The sequence below is a fragment of the Geotrypetes seraphini genome, chromosome 1 (assembly GCF_902459505.1).
Source record: "Geotrypetes seraphini chromosome 1, aGeoSer1.1, whole genome shotgun sequence".
In the NCBI taxonomy this organism is placed as follows: domain Eukaryota; kingdom Metazoa; phylum Chordata; class Amphibia; order Gymnophiona; family Dermophiidae; genus Geotrypetes; species Geotrypetes seraphini.
In genome coordinates this window covers 387,401,928-387,425,896 of record NC_047084.1, presented here as the reverse complement: position 1 = coordinate 387,425,896, position 23,969 = coordinate 387,401,928, and the positions used below count along the sequence as shown (strand labels likewise).

Below are 23,969 nucleotides of genomic sequence, written 5' to 3'. Positions count from 1 at the left end.
TGCTGATATTCTGTTGCAGCTCTGCTGAGGCAACAGCCCATTCACTCTACCAGCCTGGTACAATCTTGCTGGAGTGCCCTCTCTCTCTCTCTTGTAGGCCCCCACTTCCCAGAACATCAACTCTTTCACTTCACTCCAGATCAGGGGTGTCAAACTCAATCACATTAAGGGGCCGAAATCCAAAACACAGGCTAAGTTGCAGGCCAGACCCCGCCCCCATAATAATACTAATTATAACACCATTTTTTCCATTCATTTTTCATATATACACACACAATATCATCTTATTAATGGTAATTATTAACCACAAAATTAAACTACACAAAACACACTGTATGCTCCTCAACATTCATTCCTACCAGAACACAGATAACCCCTATGGAAATACGGGACCAAAAACTAAAAGTACTAATATATATTTTAAAAAAAAAAAAACCACCCTAAGATTCAAGATTCTGCATGCAGTACAATCCCCAGAGAAAAAGAAACAAATGTATTTCTTCCTGAGAAATGCTAAAGATAGACAGCAGATTAAAATGCTCAAAATTGACACAATTCATACACTAACTTGAAAATCAAATCATTCCCCCTACCTCTGTTGTCTCCCTCCCTCCATGCTGCGCCTCCCTCTGGTGAGTGTCTAACCTTCTGGCCGGCTCCAACCTGGCTGTTTTATGTGGCCCGTGGTCCGATGCCCCTCGGTGTTACCTTGTGGCCGGCTCCCTTCTCCTCACAACCGTAGTGTGCACCGAGCCGCATGCAGCAGCTCCTTGTGCGTCCTGCACCTGAACCGGAAGCCTTCTATCTGAGGTCACAATGTCAGAGGGAATGCTTCTGGATGAGGTGTTGGACGCGCGAAGAGCCGCTGCACGCAGCTCCATGCACACTACGGCTGTGAGGATGAGGGAGCCAGCCACAAGGTAACATTGGGGACATCGGACTGCGGGCCGCATATAACCACCAGGCAGGCCGGATTTGCCCTGCGGGCCTTGAGTTTGACACCTATGCTCCAGAGCATGACATTCAGGCCCTCCAACATTTTCATTGCTCTGCAAAACTCCAGTTAGCTGCCTCTGCCGCCATGGCACTGTTGCTGCCAACTCTTGCTGCAACCTCTGCTTTGGCCTTCATCTGAATTGTCAGCATGCTGCTGGCTTCCAACTGTTTAACTTTCTCTGTTATCTCCTTGGTTAGCACTTTTTATTTCTTTGAATTGGTCAGTTAGGACACTCATCCCCATCTGTCCTTGCAATTCCTGTAACAGGTTCTCTCCTTCAACAGCCTCTGGTACTCTTTTTTGAGTTGTATCTCCTGCCAGCGTAGCTCTTCCATCTCTACCTGAAGTCTCAGCCCTCCGATAAGTTGCTTATTGGACTGGCTGGCTTTAACCAAGGCACTCTCTTGTTGCTTTTCTGCAACTCAGGCGAGTTATTTTGCTCCCTTCAGGTCAGTAAGCAACCCCTCTGCCTGCTTCTGCACCATCTCAGTGGAGGATTTCTTAAGTATTATTTGCTCTAGCAGCTGGGTAATCTCATCTTATGCTTCAGACAGCTTGAGCAACAGGACTTCTTGGGTCTTACCCTTCAACTGGGTTTTCAACCATGCATTCTGCCTCTGTGACCACTCTCTCTCTTTCTTCAGCTGCTCCTCTCAGTAGCTTAGAGTAACTTCCAAAGGCTAACTCCCGCAACTTCTCTAATGAACTGCTGCTTTTGCAAGGTCCCTTTCTAGGGATTTGGTTCTCAGTTGCCTTATCACTTCTGTTTGTTGTTCAATGGTTTCCCATAACCCTTTCTTTCTGCTTCCACAGCAGCACAAATAGATTGCAATTCATCTGCATACCATTTATACTAAAATATAAACCAAAATTTTTGTATCAAAAAAATGGCCCCATAATGGGGGTCTTGGTTTATATTTAGGTCAGCGCTGACCCATCCCCCTCCCGAATCTATGGCAGGCCTTTGCCAGGCCTACTGTAAGACCTGGTGGTCCTGTGGTGGGCTGGGTCAGGAGGGATCTCTTTTGTCTCTTGCCCTGGCCAACTTTAACAACTTATATCTCCTTCCCAGACCCTCTGGCGTACCTTTTAAATCCATGGTGCTCCAGCGGTGGACCGGAACAGGAGGGATCCCTCCTGCCTCCTGTCCCACCCAACTCTAAGAACTTTTTCCTCTCTCCTGCCTCCCCTGCGTACCTTTCGAATCCCTGCTGGTTCAGTGGTGAACCACAGCAGGAGTAACCTTCCTGCATGGGCAGGAGCGAAGGAAGGTTGCTCCTGTCGCTGTTCACTGCTGGACCATCAGGGATTTGAAAGGTAAGCGGGGAAGGCAGAAGGGAGGTAAAAGTTCTTAGAGTCAGCTGGGACAGGAGGTAGAAGGGATCCCTCCTGGCCCAGCCCACCGCTGGACCACCAGGACTTACGGCAGACCTGGTGGAGGCTTGCAAGGCATCGGGAGGCAGGGGAGACAGGATACAGAACTTAGCAGTGCAAAGAGGGAAGGGGGCTGAGTGTAGAGACTGGCAGGGCAGGGAAGGGAGTGAGGGGGAGGAAAAACATTTGTTTGAAGGAATTGTTCTTGATAGGCCAGCTAGTGTAGCCAGAAGAAAAGTTTTGGAATTTTGTTTTTGAATGTTGGACTCTATCCACTGCACTGGTTGTGCTGAGTTTGGATTCAAGTGACATACTTGGAGCTAAAGGTGAACAGTGTGCTTAAAGCTCAAGTGTGGGGAATTGTGGAAACTTTATTTTGCCTATAAGAAATAACTGAAGGTCTTGCGAGTCCTTGGGATACTTGTGCCATACTTACCATCCTGTTGAGTTTTTGGATTTTTCATTAAAGTGGTTTGGGTTACAACAGAGAAGTCTAAGTGTGCAATTTTTGGGAGGCACTGAGGCTCTGATTCTACATAGTGTGTCCCAATTTTAGGCAATCAGCCAATCGGGATGCACGTTTTTAAAAAAAAAATGCTCCCCGGGCAGGCTTTCTATATTGAAGGCGAGGCCCGCAAGACACCTAAGCTCGCCTAAAGGCCTTAGGCGGGCCTTAGGCGAACCTAGGCGGCCCTACGCGTCTCCCTAGTAGAGGAAGAGACGCTTACAATGTGGGCCAACAAAATGCTGGTCTACATTGTAAGTAGACGCGGCCGCTATACTTATTGCGGCAAGGGATCTCTCTCTGCTGCTATAAGTATACCGACCGCCCCCTCCCCGACACTACCAATCGCTGGCAGGAGGGTGCCCAATCCCTCCTGCCAGAAGATGCCCCCCCCGACACTACCGACCGCCCCCCCTGACACTACCGATCGCCCCCCCCCGACACTACCGATCGCTGGCAGGAGGGTGCCCAATCCCTCCTGCCGGAAGACGCACCCCCTCCGCGCTAACAGCCCTCAAACCTCCCCCCAACCAAACTAACCTTTCCTTGTTGGCCAGACGGGACTTGCCCGTCCAGCCGGCAGGCCCATCTCATCGAAATGAGGCGGGCCCGCCCCTTCCCGGCCCATCCTTCTGAAGCCTTAGGCATAGCGGGTCCGCCCATCCCCACTTAATCTAAGGTCAATTTGTAACCCGTTCTGAGCTTCTGAGAGAACAGGATAGAAATCGAAATAAATAAATTAACCATTTGGAGCCATCTGCCTTACTTCCCACTTAAATACTTTCTCTCTGTCTGTTCTTTTTTCACTGCTGTACGTAGGGGTGGTTATTTGTTCCTTGCATGTTAACTGTTACAGTATTTCTCTATACCTGTGTATTTACCCATCTTAGAGGGTAGGGCGCTGAAGGCTTCAGTGATGTGATCTGCTTCCCTAAAGCCTATATGGCTTTAGGAAGGCTGTGTGCTTGGTTGGGGGTTGGGTTGAAGGGGGAGGGGTGTTTAGGGATTGTTGGGGGCGGGTGGGATGGTTTGGGGAGTGGGGAACAGGAGAGGGTTTGTGGACTTGTAACTTGTACATTCCAGTGTGTCTAGGGGTGTCAGAATTTTGTGATGTTTTTGGGACCAGTGAGAGGAGCCTTTCCTATTCTCTTTCAGGTGAAGGCTGGGCTCCCGGGGGTTTCTCTGTGAGTTTGATTGTGAGTGTGGCCATGCTAAACTCTGAGTGGTAAGACTTTTCAACAACTCTCCTGGAATGTATGTTGAAATTCATCCCCAGTAAAAAGATATAAACTTCTCCAACGTCTAAAATATCATTGTGCTGATTTGGCCTGCCTGCAGGAAACTCGATTGACAGATGCTGAACATGCTAAATTACAGAGAGGATGGATGGGTCAGGTGTTCTATTCTTTTTCGCCTCATAAAAAAGCGGGTGTTGCTCTCCTAGTACGTAATTTTTAATATTGTAAACTGCCCAGATACATGTGATGGTCGGTATATCAAGCCATAAATAAACTTCAAATTTGAAACTTGTTCCCTGGCAAGGTGGAACAGGTATATAGGGACACATCTGGGAGAATCTTGTTGTGCCAAATTACTATGTCTGGTCAATAATCATTCAACTTATTGACAGTCTATGAGCCTAATCATTATGATCACTCATTCTTTTCCTCTTTGGCCCGTGTGGGCCTTAGAGACCAAACACATCCGTTGATCTTATTGGGGGATTTTAATCAGGTGTTTGATATGGATTTAGATAGGACGGGTCTGGGTCCCTCTCAATTGCACAATATAAACAGTGGCATTCCATATCTGTGTGACACTTTGGATCTGATTGATCCATGGCGTCTCCTGCATCCCACTGAGAGAGATTTTGCTTATCAATCCCGTGCCCATCATATTTTCTCCAGAATTGACTACATATTAACCTCAACTTCTTATTTTCCTCAGGTTCATTCCACGATGGTGGGTCCCCTTTCCATGTCAGATCATTGTCCTATATGGGTTGACTTTCTTAGGAGCGACCACTTACCCTCATCGGGAAGCTGGAGATTCCCATCCTACTTGGTTATGACCATGACTTTATCCAATACCTTACTAAAAAAAAAATGGGAGGACTATGTAGCATTCAGTTCTCAGCATAAAGATACCCCCCTACTATTCTAGGAGGCGGCCAAATCAGTACTTCAGGGGGGATATCATCTCTTACGTGGTTGCATAGAGAAAACGACTGTCACAGGGCATTCTATGCTTGGAGAGGGAATATAAACAGCTCAAACGTACCTTTATAGCTCACCCTTCTCCTCAATCGAGGAAAGCTTTGGTGGCAGCTCAGGTCGCCCTGAACACCTTATTGTATGAGCGCATGCACAAATATCTTTACTATTCTAGATTTCATTACTATAAATATGGGAATAAGCCTGGTAGGTTATTGGCAACCTTGACTAAACCCCGGTGGCCTAATTGTTATATCCCCCGCATCCTGCTTACCTCAGGAGTGGCGGTGACCAACACATCCGATATAGCTGATAGTTTTTATAAATACTACACTGATTTCTACTCCTCAAGGGAGATTTCCGGGGGTCCTGATGTCTGTGACTATTTGGCGGATGCTGGGGTGCCCCGACTGTCTTCCCCAACTCGACAACAGTTGAACAGACCCCTTCAGGGGAAAGAACTTCAAGTGGCGGTTAATCAACTTAAAAATTGTACATCCCTGGGTCCTGACGGATTTTCTCCAGAGTTTTATAAGCTTTTGTTCCCGTCTCTTTGTGGCCCATTGGAGGCCTATTATACGGTGGCCCTTGAGGCCGGTAGGTTTCCTCCTGGTGCTAACCAAGCATTATTACCTTAATACCTAAACTGGGAAAACCAGAGATGGATATTGAGTCTTATCACCCAATATCCCTAATAAATGTTGACATTAAGATTCTGGCCAACTGGCTGGCATTACTATTATCCACCATGATTATACCAGAGCAGGTAGGCTTTGTGCAGCATCGTCACTCTGTTTTGAATGTTCGCAGGTTAATCACAGCCATGCAAAAATCATAGGACGCTAACTTTAAGGGGATTTTGGTTGGCTTGGATTCTGCCAAGGCCTTTGACCAGGTTGATTGGCAATATCTCTTCACGGTGCTCACCTATATGGGTATTACAGGCTGTTTTTTTGACATGGTTCGGTTGTTGTACATGGAACCTACAGCTTGTCTCCTTGTAAATGGTACTCGAACATCCGAGACGCTTTCCCCGTTCGTAAGTACCAGGTCCAGGATGGCCTGGGCCCTTGTGGGCTCTAGTACCAGTTGTTTGAGCCATACTCCCTTCATGGACGTTAATATCCTTCTGCTATCACAAGCTGTTGCTGAGAGTGTGTTCCAGTCTACATCAGACATGTTGAAGTCTCCTAACAGAACTACGTCCCCCCGTAAGGTGATATTCTCCATGTCTTCAATTAATTCTGTGTCTTTGTCCTCCGATTGTCTTGGGGGTCTGTATACCACACCAAGGTATAAGCATTTTTCTCCGCCTCTGGCCAGGTTTACCCAGATGGATTCCCCAGTATACTTGACATCCGTGATCCTGGTTGTCTTGATGTTCTCTTTGATGTAAAGTGCTACCCCACCTCCTAACCTACCCTCTCTGTCTTGCCGAAGCAGGTTGTATCCTGGTATAGTTATATCCCACCCATGAGAGTCTGTGAACCATGTTTCGGATATTGCTACTACGTCTAGATCTGCATTAACTATTTCTGTTTCTAGTTCTAAAAATTTATTCCCTAGGCTGCGTGCGTTAACATACATAGCTCTCCACTCTTTCTGATTTTTAAGCTCCTGTAGTGAGCCACCCATTGGAGTTAAAGTGTCTCCTAGCGATTCTTTTGCATTAAGGGTACTTACCTCAGACTTGAAAGCGTAGTTTTGGTTTGCCACATCAGGATTGTTACTTACTGCTCCGGTGTAAAAATGGGTACCCTCCCCCGACTTACCTAGTTTAAAGCCCTTCGAAGTAGGCGGGCTAGTCTGTGTCCGAAGACGTTCTTACCTCTGTTGGTCAGGTGGAGTCCGTCTGGTCCCTGTAGTCCCTGTAATGCCTCTCCGTGATTCAGGAATCCGAAGTTCATTTCCTGGCACCATCGTTGCAGCCACTCATTCGTCTTCTGAATGCGTTCGTCCCTGCCCCTTCCTCTGCCCCTAACAGGAAGAATGGAAGAGAATACTACCTGTGCTCCTGTCTGTTTCAGTCTCTTTCCCAGTGCTCCGAAGTCTGTAGTTATGTCCTCCAGGGTGTTCTTGGCAGTGTCATTCGTTCCTACGTGGATGAGCAGCATGGGGAAGTGGTCCTGGGGCCTGAGAAGTCTATCGAGACAGGTGGTCACATCTCTTATTCTGGCTCCGGGCTCTCGGTGGGAGAAACGCTAGCCACCAGTGACCATAACATGGTATGGTTTAACCTTAAGAAAGGCTTCCCTAGATCACAAACAAAAACAAGGGTACTCAATTTCCGGGGCACCGACTTCACACGCATGGGAGATTTCATCTATCAGACACTGCAGGTTCAAAAAGTGACTGATAATGTGGAAGCTATGTGGTCAACCTTGAAATCGATCCTTCATGAGGCAACTATCCGCTACATAAAATCGGTAACCAAACAACAAAGGAAAAAGAAACCCCAATGGTTCACAGATGAGGTCTCGTACCTAGTCAAGGAGAAAAAAAAAGCATTTCTCTCATACAAACGCACAGGGGAAAAAGAAGCTACCACTGAATACAGGACAAAGTCTGCAGCGGTCAAAACAGCAGTCAGGGAGGCCAAACTTCGAACGGAAGAAACTCTAGGGAAGAACATTAAGAAAGGGGACAAATCTTTCTTCAGATACATTAGCGACAGGAAAAAGAACGCAAACGGGATAGTACGCCTTAGAACGCCAAACGGGAATTATGCGGAAACAGATTCCGATAAAGCCAAAATACTGAATGATTACTTCTGTTCAGTCTTTACATGCGAGGCGCTGGGACAAGGGCCACAGCTGGAAGCAAAGCAAAGCATGGAAGACCCATTTCAGAATTTTGAGTTCACACCAGCTGATGTTTACAGAGAATTGTCAGGACTCAAGGTGAACAAAGCCATGGGACCGGACAATTTGCACCCAAGAGTGCTCAGAGAGCTATGCGATATTTTGGCGGAACCGTTAGCCGTACTCTTCAATCTCTCCCTGAGAACGGGGAGAGTCCCCCTGGACTGGAAAACTGCCAACGTTGTTCCTCTACACAAGAAGGGTTGCAGAGCAGAGGCTGCGAATTACAGACCAGTGAGCCTCACATCAATAGTGTGTAAACTCATGGAAACCCTACTTAAAGGCAAACTGGACACAATACTGGATGAGGGGAATCTGAGGGATCCCTGCCAACATGGATTCACTAGGGGCAGGTCATGCCAGTCCAATCTTATCAGCTTCTTTGACTGGGTGACAGGAAAGCTGGACTTGGGAGAGTCTCTGGACATAGTGTACTTGGATTTCAGTAAAGCCTTTGACAGTGTCCCACACCGTAGACTATTAAACAAGATGAAATCAATGGGGTTAGGTGAGAAACTAACTACATGGGTCAAGGAGTGGCTGAGTGGAAGACTTCAGAGGGTGGTGGTCAATGGCACCCTCTCTGAGACATCGGAAGTGACTAGCGGAGTGCCGCAGGGCTTATATTCATAAGGGACTTGACCCGAGGACTACAGGGTAAAGTAGTACTGTTTGCCGAAGACGCCAAACTGTGTAATATAGTAGGTGAAAGCAATCTCAAAGATAGTATGATGCAGGATCTGATCACATTGGAAAACTGGTCCTCAACATGGCAGCTGGGCTTCAACGCTAAGAAGTGTAAGGTCATGCATCTCGGTAGCAGAAATCCATGCAGAACATACACCTTGAATGGAGAAATACTAGCTAAGACTTCAGAAGAACGGGACTTGGGAGTGATCATCAGCGCAGACATGAAGGCTGCCAAACAAGTAGAGAAGGCCTCATCCAAGGCAAGACAAATGATGGGATGTATCAATAGAAGCTTCGTCAGCCGCAAACCTGAAGTCATAATGCCACTCTACAGAACCATGGTGAGACCTCATCTGGAATACTGTGTGCAATTCTGGAGGCCACATTACCGGAAAGATGTGCTTCGAGCTGAGTCGGTCCAACGGATGGCCACTAGGAAGGTCGCTGGACTCAAGGGTCTCTCATACGAAGAAAGACTGGGCAAGCTGCAACTCTATACCCTAGAGGAGCGCAGGGAAAGGGGTGACATGATCGAGACATTCAAGTACGTCACAGGTCGTGTAGAGGTAGAAAACGATATATTCTTTCCCAAGGGACCCTCGGTCACAAGGGGGCACCCGCTCAAACTCAGAGGAGGGAAATTTAGTGGTGACATCAGGAAGTATTTCTTCACAGAAAGGGTGATAGATCACTGGAACAAACTTCCGGTGCAGGTGATCAAGGCCACCAGTGTGCTCGACTTTAAGAATAAATGGGACATCCACGTGGGATCCCTGCGACGGTCGAGTTAAGGAACTAAGTCATTAGCACTCAGACTTAATAGGGTGGGTAAATGGAGTGGGCAGACTTGATGGGCAGTGGCCCTTTTCTGCCGTCATCTTTCTATGTTTCTATGTTTCTATCTTCCTTTCAGATATCTAGAGGTACTAGACAGGGGAGTCCGTTATCGCCTCTCCTGTTCCTTCTTTATTTAGACCCCTTCTTGTGAATGATAAAGCTTGATGATGAACTACAGGGTCTGCCGGAGGTCGATTCGCAGTTGCAGGTATTAGCATTTGTGGATGACCTCCTGTTGACCCTTGGGGACCCACAGAGATCTCTCCCTAGAGCTTTGGAACTCATTGATGAGTATAGTATGTATTCTGGCCTGGTGTTAAATAAACAGAAATAGATGGTTTTGTCCCTATCTCTAGATGTACAGGGTGCCTGGAGGGGTGACTTTCCCCTCATTTGGGCCCCGGGACATTTGAAGTATTTGGGCATTTCCATTTCCCCTGATTTTTCCAAATTATACTCCTTGAACATAGACCTTCTCCTGACAATCACAAAACACAAATTGCAGAATTGGAGGATATATCCACTTTCATTAATGGGGAAGATTGCATTTTATAACATGGTGTTGGTGCCTCAGTGACTCTATGTATTTCAGATGATACCTGTACCGTTATCTGCTAAACATGATAAGGAACTAGGCGAATGCCTACAAAAATATTTGTGGAATGGGAAGAAAGCACGGCTCTCTCTGTCTGCCTTGCAACGCCCTAAGGACAGGGGTGGTCTGGGACTGAGAAGCCTTAGAATGTTGTCTCAGGCCTGCCAGATGAGACACCTTAATGATTGGTTCTGAGGGATAAGACATTTTTCAGCTACTAGCCAAGAACTGTCTTTTTATGACCCCTTTCATTTTAGTAATTTATTTCACACAAAACATCTGCCTCCAAAGACCTCTACTGCTAGGGACCTCCTGTTGTTACCATTGCGCTGTTTGTGGAAGCTCCTGTGTCAGCACCTTCATATACCCCATCATGTGACACCCTACTTGCCACTGCAGGGTAATGGAGACTTTGTTCCGGGTATGCCTCCGGTCTCCTCTACAGTATGGAACGATGTTGCTACTCAGTATATTTTTCAACTTGTGCATTCTAATGGATCCCTGCACTCCTTGGAGGAACTTATATGGGAGCATGGTTGGACAGCTCAAAACTGGCTCTCATACACTCAGCTCTCTTACTACATACGTTCATTGCCACAGGACTGTCTGACTGACAGGCACATGGAATTTATCTCTGAGGCATTATGTTTGTCAGCACAAGTGCAGATTCCTCTGAGATTTCATCATTGTCATCTTCAGGAGTGCTTAGGTGAACTACAATATGCTTATTATGTGGATAAATTGACTTTGGATTTACCCTGTGTGATCACTGATCAAATGATTAAGAGAGGACTTCATCGAGCTGCCTGCTTGACGTCATGGGTGATACTGATCGAAATGAACTATAAGTTTCTGTTACGCTTATATAGGTCCCCGTCCTACTTGTATAGGGCTAAACTGTGTGCCTCTGATCAATGCCTTAAGTGCCAGTCCTCTCTGGCCTCTCTTGGACATCTATTTTGGTCTTGTGTGCAAATGTTTGGTCTTGTGTGCAAGTCCATCAACATTTCATGGCTATGTGGCACTATAACTATGTGTTTGGCCCGGTGATGCTTTTCACCCTGGAGTCCCTTCCTAGATCTTCCCCGAGGGGTTTCCGGAGCTTCATGGATCACGCTACCCTGCTAAGAAAGAAAGTGATACTTCATTGTTGGATTTCTTTGGATTCTCCTACCCTTGCCCATTGGCGTACACTGATGTTGCAGCAGGCCTCCATGGAACGACTACAATTTCCTTCTCTGGACACATTGGTGGAGCGAGCATATTGCTCTCGTTGGGAACCCTTCTGGCTCACTCTGACACCCAGAGCTCGCAGCCATTTGATGAATGTATGTTTTCTTTCTGGTCATTGACACACTGGAATGGAGTACATTTTTTGCTAGTTACTGTTTCTATGTATTTGGGAGGTGTGTGGGGGGGGGGGGGGAGAAGGGGGATGAGTATCATAGTGAAGTATGGAAAAGTTTTTGGAACCATTTCTTAGCATTGTACACTATGCCATTCTGAGTTTTGTTATGTTTATTTTTGCAAAATCAATAAAATATATTTACAAAAAAAAAAAATGCTAATTCTACATAAACATGTCTGAAAAGAGATCAAACTGATTTCTTATATAATAAAATACTGGTAAGTACCCAACTAGGTTTGTGGAGCCTAACTATTAAAGGCTCTGTCCTGTCTAGGGAAAAATTGCTTAGCACACAGAATCCCTATATGTTGTGTTACTAATATTAACCCCCCTCTTTTACAAAACTGTGATAGAAGTTTCTAGTGCAGGGAGCCACGCTGAATGGCCCGCGCTGCTCCTGATGCTCACAGGAACTCAATGAGCGTTGGGAGCAGCACAGGCCATTCAGCACGGCTCTCCACGCTAGAAACTGCTATCGCAGTTTCGTAAAAGGACGCCTATATTTATTTCCTTTAGCTTATGACAATTTCAAACAAATTAATGAGGCGATATGATAGAGACTTTTAAAATAATAAAAGGATTTGACAAAATAGAGCAAGAATCACTGTTATTCACGTTATCAAATGTGACTCGGACAAGAGGTCATGGACTGAAATTGAAGGGCAACAGGCCCAGGACAAATGTCCGGAAGTTCTGTTTCACACAATGAGTGGTGGACGCTTGGAATGCTCTCCCGGAGGAGGTTGTGACAGATACCACCATTCTGGGATTCAAGGGCAAGTTGGATGCACACCTTCTTGCAAATCACATTGAGAGGTACGGGCAAACAGGGTCTTCATCAGGGAACACCTAGCACGGGTCGCCGGACTAGATGGACCTAAGGTCTGATTCGGTGAAGGCATTTCTTATGTTCTTATGTTATGTTGACTAAATTTTATGAACTAGTACAGCAGAATGAAAAACACAGGTTCAAAATCTTATGGTTGATAATTTCAAGTCATTTTGTTCACTATAGCTAGTTTTTCAGAAAATGAGGGGTTCTTTTACTAAAGAGCGGATGCATTAGCATTTAGCGCGTGCTAAATTGGCTAGCATGCCCTAGTAAAAGAGGGGGGAGGAGTTAGTCATTTCTGAAACCTCTGCATTCTCCGACATTTAGGAGGAACTGTGTTGCATAAGAAGAAAAGACTCACTTGAGACGTGTCATGGTTGAAAATGATTGAGTTAAGGTCACCACAGTTGTAGTGCTTGATGAGATCCTCAGTGGTGTATGGAATTTGGAGGCTGCCTGCTCGTAGGCTCTCTTGCTGCAAAAGCGTCTGATTCAAAGCAAAGATTACCTGTCAGAATGAGAGAGAATGCTTTATTGAAGATATTCTTTCCCACTGCTGAATAACTACATACTAGGGATGGGCTGTTTGCAATGATATGTTCACATCTATGTCCCTTGATGCTACATGTGGTTACAAATAAAAATGCAAGCAGGCAAACGGAAGAACACCTCACCTTGGGATTTATGCAGACATACAGAAAGGCAAAGGAGGCGTCTTTTCAACTAATGATTTAGTCTTTATTGAAATCAAGTAGTCCCAACAAGGATCCCAGTTTTGGTGTATGATAACGCCTTCCTCAGGGGACACTTAGCTAGTAGCTACTGAGTTCAAAGCACTCTGGAGTGAACAAAACAGCAACACTTAGAACAATCCAAACAATAATGATTGTTCTGAGTGTTGCTGTTTGTTTACTCCAGAGTGCTTTGAACAAGTCACTTAGGGACAGATGCACAATGCCCTGGTAAAAAATACTGGGAGTGATTTTGTTTTTCTGGGTTATGCTCACCACAAATAGATTGCAAATTATATGCATGCTGTTTGTGCTGAGCAGCCTGGTAAAAGAGGAAGGAACTATGCCTGACACCTGTGCAGAAGAGAAAATTGGTCCAGTACAGCTCCTGATCACCAGAGCTAGCAAACACTTTTTTCAAAATTTGTGGCTTGCCCAGGATCAAACTCACAACCTCAGGCTGCTGAGGCAGGAGCTAACCACTAAGTCACTTCTCCACACTGTGTAGGGTTGTGCTTGAGCGCTGATTTAAAAAAAAGAGAAAATGGCCGAGGCTAGAAGGTTTTTTGTTGTTGTTTACCAGAGCTCAAGCACAAGAGTAGTGGCTTAGTGGTTAGAATTCCTGCCTCAGCAGCCTAAGGTTGTGGGTTTGATCCTGAGCAAAGTTTTGCAGTGATTTGAATGCAACTATTTTGTGTCTGTTATGTGAGCGTATGTCCCATACCTAACAGCTGCATTCTGCCCATAGGAGCAGGACATGCAGTCACATAACAGGTGCACAAACTGCTACTGGCAGCTCCAGACCTCCCATAACATTTTCATTAGTAAGAGGTCGGCATTCTCTTTTGTGCATCACATGGAGAACTCATTTTAATATTAATGAATTCTTTGTAATGCATTTGCATAGGGTTCTTTGTGGCTGCTACCGCGATAGATAAAAACCTCTAAGAGCCCTTTTGCGCATTAGAAGCTGAGCTGCCATGCAAGTAAAACTAGCTACAACCAGTTTTACTTGCACAGCAGACCTTTGAACATTGGAGCCTTAACCATCCATTGCTCCAGGTACCATATATAGATTGTGAGCCTACTGGGACTGATAGAGAAACACTTAGGGCTCCTTTTACTAAGCTGCGCTAGCGGTTTTAGCACACGCTACATTGCTGCATGCACTACACACTAACGCCTCCATAGAGCTTGCATTAGTATTTTTTGTATAGCGCAGGGTTAGCGTGCGCTAAAAACACTAGCACAGCTTAGTAAAAGGAGCCCTTAGAGCATCTGCTCACCATTCAATGTACTGTTTACAATCCCCTTGGGATATATAAGCAGTATATAAATAGCATGTATTAGAGAATGACACGGGGAAAAAATCTGTCCCCGTCACCGCCCTGTCACCGGCCCACCATCCTCTGCACCGCCCCGTCACCGCCGTTCCCTTCACCGCCCCGTCACCGTCACCGCCATCCCTTTCACCGCCCCGTCACCGCCACTGCCATCCCATTCACCGCCCCGTCATCCATATAAGCCTTAGTACTGTAATATTTAGCTTATTCCTTTCTTATAAATCAAAGTTCCTGCTGCTGAACTAGAGAAAGAGATGTTCAGCTGGCAGGGCTTTGTTTATAAATTTTTATCAACACAACTAATATACTATTTTATCCTAAAGCAAAAAATAAATAAATAAATATAATTTTTTTTTCTACCTTTGTTGTCTGGTTTCTGCTTTCCACATCTTCTCATTGAATTCCTTCCATCCACTGTGTGTCTTCTCTCTGCGTCTTCCATTTGCTGTTACTGTGCCTCTCCCTTAACCCCCCCCCCCAATTGGTCTAGCACCCATCTTCTTCCCTCCGCTCCCGCATAGTCTGGCATCTGTCTTCTTCCCACTCTGTCTTCCACATTTCCCTTGGGGGTCTGTTCCTCTCCACCCTCCTTCAATGTCCGTTCTATTCCTTTCCACCACCACCCTTCCCTCCCTCCTTTACCATCTGTTCCTTTCTACTACCCTTCAGCTCCTCTCGCGTGGCCTATCTACCTTCCTTCCTCTTATTTTCATGGCACGTTACAATGTAATTTGTGCAAGCCACTGGAGCCTGCAAGCTCGGTCCCTGTCCCATCCCCACAAACCATCTCGCTTCTGTGCTCCTATTTTCTCCATTTCTAATATCTCCCCTATGTATCTGTCATTGCCCCCCCTGTGTCCATATACCATCCCCATGGCATGTCCCCTTTATGTCTCTGTCCCTATGCCCCATGCACATAATTTCCCCTCTTTCTGTTACCTTCCTGTGTCCAGATTTCCCCTATCTTCCTCTTCCATACCAGTGTGTCTCTTCTTTTCAACCCCATCTAGCTTTTTTCCCTCTTTCTTCCCCCCCCCTGCTTCTAGCATCTGGCTCACCTGCCAGTCCTTCCCTTTCTTTCCTGCTGTGGGTTTTTCTTTCCGACTTCATCCCCTTGGCCCAGAATCCTTTTCCCTTTCACTCCCTCCTTCCAATTTGAGCCGGGAACACTAGCGATCGCACGGTCCCCGCAGCCACTACCTGCCTGCCCAATCGATCCTAGTGTTTAGCCAGCTCTCTCCCTTCTCTCCTCACCTTAGTTTATAGGTTTTCTTTTTCGGCGACCTGCACGCTTTCCCAAAGAGCCGCGCACGCGCGGCTGCTCAGTGTTCAATCTTCTGCTCTGCTGCAACTTCCTGTTTCCGGTTGCGTCAGAGCAGAAGATCGAAACTGAGCAGCAGCGGGTGCGCGGCTCTCTGATAGTGTGCGGGTCGCCGAAAAAGAAAATCTACAAACTAAGGTGAGGAGAAGGGAGAGAGCTGGCTAAACACTAGAATCGATTGGGCAGGCGGGTGTGAGTTGCGGGGACCGTGCGATCCTTCATGCCTCACTGCGGGGACAAGACCATTCACCGCCCTGCGGGCGGTGAATGGCCTTGTCCCCGTCGCCGCAGCGACTGCTAGTTTTCTTCCCCGTTTTCGGCGGGTGACCCGCGGCTAAAATGCGGTGGCCGCGGGTAAACCGCCACCGTGTCATTCTCTAGCATGTATCCTAAATGGAAGGGGGTGGGGGGGTGGGGTGGCAGGGGTGTTTCAAACAGTTATATACATGGAGGGGCATTTTCAATAGGACGTCTAAGTCTAATTTTGGACGCTTTGGAAAAAACATCCAGAAATCCAGTAGAGAAAATGTCCATTTTCATAACAGCTAGACGTCTATCTTTTATTTTTAAAAATGACCTATATAGACGTTTTGCTTCTTAGTATGTCTATCTTTTTTGGCCATTTTCAAAAATAAAAATATCCACATGAAAAATGCACAAAAACAAGTTTTGCAGATGCACCCAACTATCTTGTCTGGTAGTGCCGGCTCAGATGATGGGGATTCCCCCGGCATGATCAGCTGAGCTAGCAGGGAGATTCCTCTCTTCCTTCCTCCCTCCTAGGCATTGATCCCCTCCAGTACACCTCCAAACTAACCAAATAAAAAAAGAGCTGCCTAGCCCTACATTCCTCCCATAAACATCCTCCCGACATCCCTGGATCTCAGACATCCCCCAACATCCATGGACACCCCCCCCAACATTCCCGGACCACCAAAATTTCCCTTCCCCACACACATACACATCTGTCAGCATTCCTGGACCCCCCTCCAACATCCTTGGATCCCCATGACATCCCTGCCCCCCCCGACTTCCCCCATACCTTCAGATGACAAATCGGTAGGAGAGGTAGGAAGGAAGCCCACTCCCTTCTGTCTATTGGGCCACATGCTCAGAATGATGGGCTTTACCCCTCCCGATACATCTTGGGATGCAGTGGGAGGGTTCTAAAGCTCCGATTGGCTCAAAATTGTGATTTTGTAAGATTTTGCAAGATTTCTTGTAACATTTGCAAGAAAAAAGAACAAATAATTTTTTAAAATTTTTTTATTTATTCAACTTTTCAAATCATAAACAAGCAAATCAATACTTAAATACAGATTTATAATAGAAAACCATGGAATTATAATCCTAGCACCACTTATATCAGTAGTGCATGAAAAGAAAATGATTATTGATTATTTAATCCACTAAAATAAAATAAAGATCCGAGTATTAGAATTAAATTGTTAAGGAAATATATTCCATCTTACGAACAGCTCAGGAGACAATGATAGAAAACCCCAAGAGCCTGGTCTTAAACTGCAGGAGGGGCTATTGGACTTATCACCACTCCACCCCCTTCCTTAGCCACAATAAATTCCAACAGTTGCTTTGGTTCAAAAAATAAAAAAAATTTTCCCTGTAGTGAAACACAGCACTTCACCGAAAATGTCAAAATAAAGGATATACCCAGAGCCAAAACCCTGGGTTTATGAAGTAGAAACTCCTTTATCCTTTTCTGTGTCACTTGAGCAACATCTGGAAAAATCTGAATTGTCGAACCATAGAACTTATCGTTCATATGCCTAAAGTAAAGTCTAAAAAGTAAGTCTCTGTCATGATCCAGGGCAAATGTCACCAAGAGAGTGGATCTCTCTGTGACTACTTCCAGAGAGTTATCCAAAATTCTGTTACGTTCATGTCTCCCTTTTCTGTTAGTTTCAGTAGGGCTTGAACTATCTTCCCTGGAGATATATATTGAGCCCAGTTATAGGTGGTAAATTTTCTTGCGGAATCATTAAAATTTCTGTGAAATATTTAAGCAACATCTCAATTGGAGATAATACTGGAGATTTAGGAAAATTTAACCATCTTAAGTTGTTTCTTCCCTGCTTATTTTCCATATATTCAAGATTTTTAAAAAAACAAAAGATCTTTCTTTAATAATCTCCATTTCTACATTTTTTTTTATTTGAATGATCTGTTCTTCATGTCTTTTTATATCATCTCCCTGTTGCTTTAACATTTTCTCATGGGCCCCTACCTGAGAGCTGACAGAGACATAATCATGCTGAACCATGGTCATTGCCTTTTGGAGGTTAGAGTCCATGATTTCAATAGCCCTCCACAGTTCCTCTAAATTTACTACTGCAGACTTAGTCAATTGTCCAAACTGAATGTTACTCACAGAAGTTGGATTTTCCCCCACTTCTGCATAGAGAGCCGATGTCTGGGCTTCAGTGGAAAGTTCTTCTTCCTTTGCTCCTCCGGGGATGTTCAATACACTACCTTCCTGTGTAGATTGCCTAGCCACACTCACTGCAGGGCTTCTTCTTCCGGGTTGGGCAGGACTTCGCCCCTGGATCGGACTAAGGGAAACCCGATCATCACTAAGGTTTGCCGATATACTCAGCGTTCCTGCCAGAGTCGGGGCAGTCTCCCCAGGCTGGCGGGTGATCCCTCCATCTAGCGTCGTCTGAATTAAGGTCTTGGAGGTCCCGGAGGAGTCAGCCAGGTTACCCCTGTCCTCTTCCCTATTTTGGGTCCCGTCTATCGCCTGGTCCTACAGCGTCGTTCAGGGCCCGCTGAGAGAAATCACAAACACCGGCTACAAATCAATAATTGGGGGTATTCAAGCGTCATGCAGCAAACCGCACTCCAAAAGGTAAAGGGGAAGAGGGTTTTAGAGAACGCTAGCGAGAAGCTCCCCGCCTAGCGTCTGACCTGAACACCATCTTGGATCAAGAACAAATAATTTAACAATTAGAGCTCAACCTGCACTAAAACTGTAAAAGAATGCTATATAGAAAACCTTTGGATTGAACAATGCGGAATACGCAGATTGTATTCTTGGTAAGGCTGGACAATGAAACAAGAAGACCAAATTGCCATTACCTATCAAGGCAGACAGCAGGCAAGTTTATAGCCGACAGGGCAGGCTTCAGGAATAAAATGAGAGTTTACAAGAAAGATTACTGAGGTAAGAACCTAATCTTTCCTTCATGTACAACCCCACTCTATTCCTCAACCTTCAGGATGTTAACATAGTCTCTCAAACTTAGGGTGGGACTGATAAGCCTGCTAACAGAATTTAAAATCCACATACGGAACCCCGCTTGACTGCCACGTCTATTCTGTAAAACTTCATGAATGAATGCAGAGAAGAACCAAGTAAAACCAAGTTTTACAAATTTCTTCTGGGGAAACTGTCGAAGAATCCATCCATGAGGAAGCAATGCTTCACCTGTAGTGGGGCTGTTTCGAGATAGGAGGACATTCCCTAGTTCCAATATAGTTGGAAGCAATGGCCGTATGAATCCTTCGATGCTGGGTCAGAACAAACAGATGATCTGACAATCAAAATTCATTTGTGACCTCTAAGTACTGTAGCAAATGCCTGCACACAACCAGAGATTTTAGCCCCCTATCTTGATTCCTCGAACCCGAGGATGAGCATGCCAGTGAGCGTACTTCATGATAGATGTGAAAGCTGGAAACCACTTTCAAGAAGAAAGAGTGGACTGTGCATAAATTCATGCCTGATTCTGTAATCCTAAGAAAATGATCTCTGCTTGAAAAAGCCTGAAGTTCTGACACTCTCCAAGGTGGAGGTAATGGCCACCAAAAACACCATTTTGATGGAAATGTCCAACAAGGAAGCTTGTTCCAGTGGTTGAAAGGGTGGACATGCAAGTGTCCTGAGAACTAGATTAAGAGTCCAAGTCAGAAAAGGCTGCAGCAGAGGAGGGCGATGACACAGTGCGCCCTTTAAAAATCTAACTACCTCAAGATGAGCCACAAGGATGCTCTTATGGAGTTTGGGCCCAAAGCAAGAAAGCACAGCTATATGCACTCTGAGAGAGCCAACTGCTAGACTCTTTACCAGACCCTTTTGGGAAAGATGGGTACCACCAGGATTGATGCGGAGCTCGAGTCTCAGTTCCTCTGAATGCACCAGGATTGTAAACATTTCCAGGCTTTCACATATGGAGCTATGGTTGACCGCTTCTTACTCCTCTAAATGGTAGCAACTACTCCACCCAAGTAAACCCTTGTGCCCTAGTGCTGCATATTCAAGAGCCATGCCGTAAGACCATAGTGGTCCGGATCCTGCAGAGCAATTGGCCACTGTGTGAGGAGCCAGGGATGACAGGGAAGCTTGAGACCGTGGCCCTGCTATAGATGTACTAGGTCTGCATATCACAGGCATCTCAGCCACTAGAATCACCCTTCCCTTGTGTGAACATAAGAACATAAGAATTGCCGCTGCTGGGTCAGACCAGTGGTCCATCATGCCCAGCAGTCCACTCCTGTGGTGGCCCTTAGGTCAAAGACCAGTGCCCTAACTGAGTCTAGCCTTACCTGTGTACATTCTGGTTGAGCAGGAACTTGTCTAACTTTGTCTTGAATCCCTGGAGGGTGTTTTCCCCTTTAACAGCCTCCAGAAGAGCATTTCAGTTTTCCACCACTCTCTGGGTAAAGAAGAACCTCCTTACGTTTGTACAGAATCTATCCCCTTTTAACTTTAGAGAGTGCCCTCTGGTTCTCCCTACCTTGGAGAGGGTGAACAACCTATCTTTATCTACTGAGTCTATTCCCTTCATTATCTTGAATGTTTTGATCAAGTCCCCTCTCAGTCTCCTCTTTTCAAAGGAGAAGAGGCCCAATTTCTCTAATCTCTCACTGTACGGCAACTCCTCCAGCCCCTTGACCATTTTAGTTGCTCTTCTCTGGACCCTTTTGAGTCCTTCTTCAAGTACGGTGACCAGTGCTGGACGCAGTATTCCAGGTGGGGGCGTACCATGGCCTGGTACAGCGGCATGATAACCTTCTCCGATCTATTCGTGATCCCCTTCTTAATCATTCCTAGTATTCTGTTTGCCCTTTTCCTAGCATTCTGTTTGTCTTTTTCGCTACTGCCACCGTTCTTTTCGCCTATCATGTCTATGTAAAAGATGCTTATCATGGCCCACAGAGGGAAAGCATAGAGAAGATCAGCTTTGGACAAGGTCAAACCATGGCATTTAGACCTTCACTTCATGGCTCGTGCCTTCATCTGAAGAACTGAGTTGCCTTCATGCTAGTTCAAATGTTGGATGTTCACACCACTTCATTATACATGTGAAGGCCTCCTGGGTCAGTGACCATTTCCCGGGATCCAGGGTCTGCTGGTAGAGAAAATCTGCTTGTACATTGCCCACTGCTGCTACATGCACTGCAGAGAGCACGAGAAGATGGGCTTCCACCCATCGAAAGAACATATGGGCTTCCAGGCATAGGGGTGCCCTGTTGGTGATTGATATAGGTTACCACCGTGGCATTGTCCGAGAATTCAAACTGCCCTATTTGGAAAGGTGCTCTTGAATTTCAGAAGTGCCAGCCAAATGGCCCAAAGCTCTAAGCGGTTGATTGACCACCTCGTCTGGGAAGAGGACCAGTGTCCCTGAACTGGATGTCCCTCTCAATGTGAGCTCCAGCCATAAAGGCTGTCATCTGTCATAAGAATCACCCATCTCAAGCCACGGAGGGGAACTCTTTTCGAAAAAGAGAGAGGATTTAAGAACATAAGAATAGCTTTACTGGGTCAGACCAATGGTCCATAAAGCCCAGTAGCCCATTCTCACGGTGGCCAATTCAGGTCACTAGTACCTGGCCAAAACCCAAGGAGTAGCAATATTCCATGCTACAGATCCAGAGCAAGCAGTGGCTTCTCCCATGTTTTCCTCAATAACAGACTGACTTTTCTTTCAGGAAAATGTCCAAACCTTTCTTAAAACCAGCTGTACTATCTGCTCTTGCCACAACCTCTGGCAATGTGTTCCAGAGCTTAACTATTCTCCGAGTGAAATAAAAATTCCTCCTATTGGTTTTAAAAGTATTTTCCCTGTAACTTCATTGAGTGTCCCCTAGTCTTTGTAATTTTTGACGAGTGAAAAATCAATCCACTTGTACCCATTCTATTCCACTCAGGATTTTGTAGACTTCAATCATATCTCCCTTCAGTCATCTCTTTTCCAAGCTGAAGAGCCCTAACTTTTTAAGTCTTTCCTCATATGAGAGGAGCTCCATTACCTTTATCATCTTGGTCGCTCTTTGAACCTATTCTAGCATCACTATATCTTTCTTGAGATAAGGAGACCACAATTGAACGCAATACTCCAGATAAGGTTACACCATGGTGCAATACAGGGTCATTATAACATTCTTAGTCTTCTTAACCATCCCTTTTTTTTAAATGTAAATCATATTTTATTGATGTACCATCAGCAAATATACAACATCAAACAGGAGTACAAAAAAAAAAAGGGGCGACAACACCAAAAGTACATCAAGATCAAATTTTCAAATACACCCAAGGACAAACCCCCGCCCACTCACAAATGCAACCACATCCTCCCCCCCAAAGGAGCCCCGAATCTCTACCCATACCCCCCCAAACTAGCAGAGAAAAAACAGAGAGACTGCTGAACAGGTTATGTTCTTATGCCGCCCAGCCAGCACCAAACCAGTCACCCTCACCCCAACCACTCCCCCTCCCAGAAGCAAACCCCTCCCTACCCAATGAACATACCACTCACACCAGATCATCCACACCCACTATCCACACTCAGCCAAACAGGATACCAGCCAACCAGGGGGGAACCGCCAAGGACATACTGTATCGTCAGCTAAAAGGAATTTAAGACCAGACCTCTGGCCCTAGGGGACAGCGATTGAATATAGGAGTCCCAAGTCTGCAGAAAAACTTTCTTCCGCTTGAAGGATAAACAAGCATGGTGCTGCTCCAAAAGCATCAAATTATGAAAGCGATTCCTCCAAGCCCAGTAAGCAGGTGCGGTCGCTTGCATCCAAACGCTAAGTATGATCTTCTTTCCTATAACTGCAGCTTTCCGGATCAGCATCCGATGTCCCCGAGTAGGCACTCGCAAAGATTCATATCTATCCAAAAGCAAGCATACCGGCAACATCGGAATAGAGTGGCCAATAAGCCCTTCCAGGAAGCGGAGTACGGCCCTCCAAAAAACTTTCACTTGAGGGTAACCCCAAAATGCATGAAAAAATGAATTGCATCCCAGTTGACACTTAGGGCAGGACCCTTTTTTAAAATAACTCCTAGCATCCTGTTTTTCTTTTTGGCCGCCGCTGCATATTGGGTGGAAGGTTTCATCGTATTGTTTACGATGACACCCAGATCCTTTTCTTGGCTGCTAACCCCCAAGGTGGACCCTGACAAAATGGACTGTGATTCAGGTTATTCTTATCAATGTGCATCACTTTGCATTTGTCCAAATTAAATTTCATCTGCCACGTGGATGCCCAGTCTTCCAATTTCCTAAGGCCTGCCTGCAATTTTTCACAATCTGCATGCATTTTAACAACTTTGAACAGTTAGGGTCATCTGCAAATTTAATCACCTAACTTGTTGTTCCAATTTCCAGATCATTTATAAATAAGTTAAACAGCACCGGTCCCAGTACAGCACCGGTCCGAGTACAGACTCCTGTGGCACTGTTTACTCTCCTCTGTTTTCCAGGATGTTGGGGCTGGAGTGTCCAGAAGGGAACATATCAACTGGTGAAGCTTCTCCTGGTGCCATTATTGAGATGGCTTGGGGAAATCCACTGCTTATTCCTAAGATAAGCATCATAGAATCTGTTTCACTACTTGGGATCTAGTTAGTTGGGACCTGGGTTGGCTACTGTTGGAAGCAGGATACTGAGCTTGATGGACCTTTGGTCTGTCCCAGTATAGCAATTCTTATGTTCTAACTTGGGAAGAAACACTTTGTTCATTCCCTTGGCAAAATGGACCCCCAAGTATTTTAGGTCTTGCATTGGAACAAGCTGACTTCCAAAAGTTGACCACCCAGCCTAGTTTCTGCAGCAATTGGATAACCTGGTGCACTGCTTGGTGTCCTTTGGACTCTGACTGGGTCCTGAGTAGACAATTGTCCAGATACAGATGAACTCAAATCCTGAGTCTTTGTAGGTAGGCCATAACCACCATCACCCTGGTAAAGGTCCGAAGCACTGTCACAAGCCCAAAGGGTAAGGCTGCAAA

At 45.7% G+C, this 23,969-nt stretch overlaps 1 protein-coding gene across 2 annotated transcripts in view; it reads right to left on the bottom strand.

Moving 5' to 3' along the window:
• The window catches only part of TRABD2A (TraB domain containing 2A), a 349,786-nt gene that overhangs the window by 98,622 nt on the left and 227,195 nt on the right, over window positions 1–23,969 (bottom strand). For both annotated transcript variants that reach the window (XM_033916839.1, XM_033916845.1), the window contains exon 3: window positions 12,674–12,820. In XM_033916839.1, the coding sequence (XP_033772730.1) occupies window positions 12,674–12,820 (147 nt within the window). The remainder of the gene's footprint in view (window positions 1–12,673; window positions 12,821–23,969) is intronic.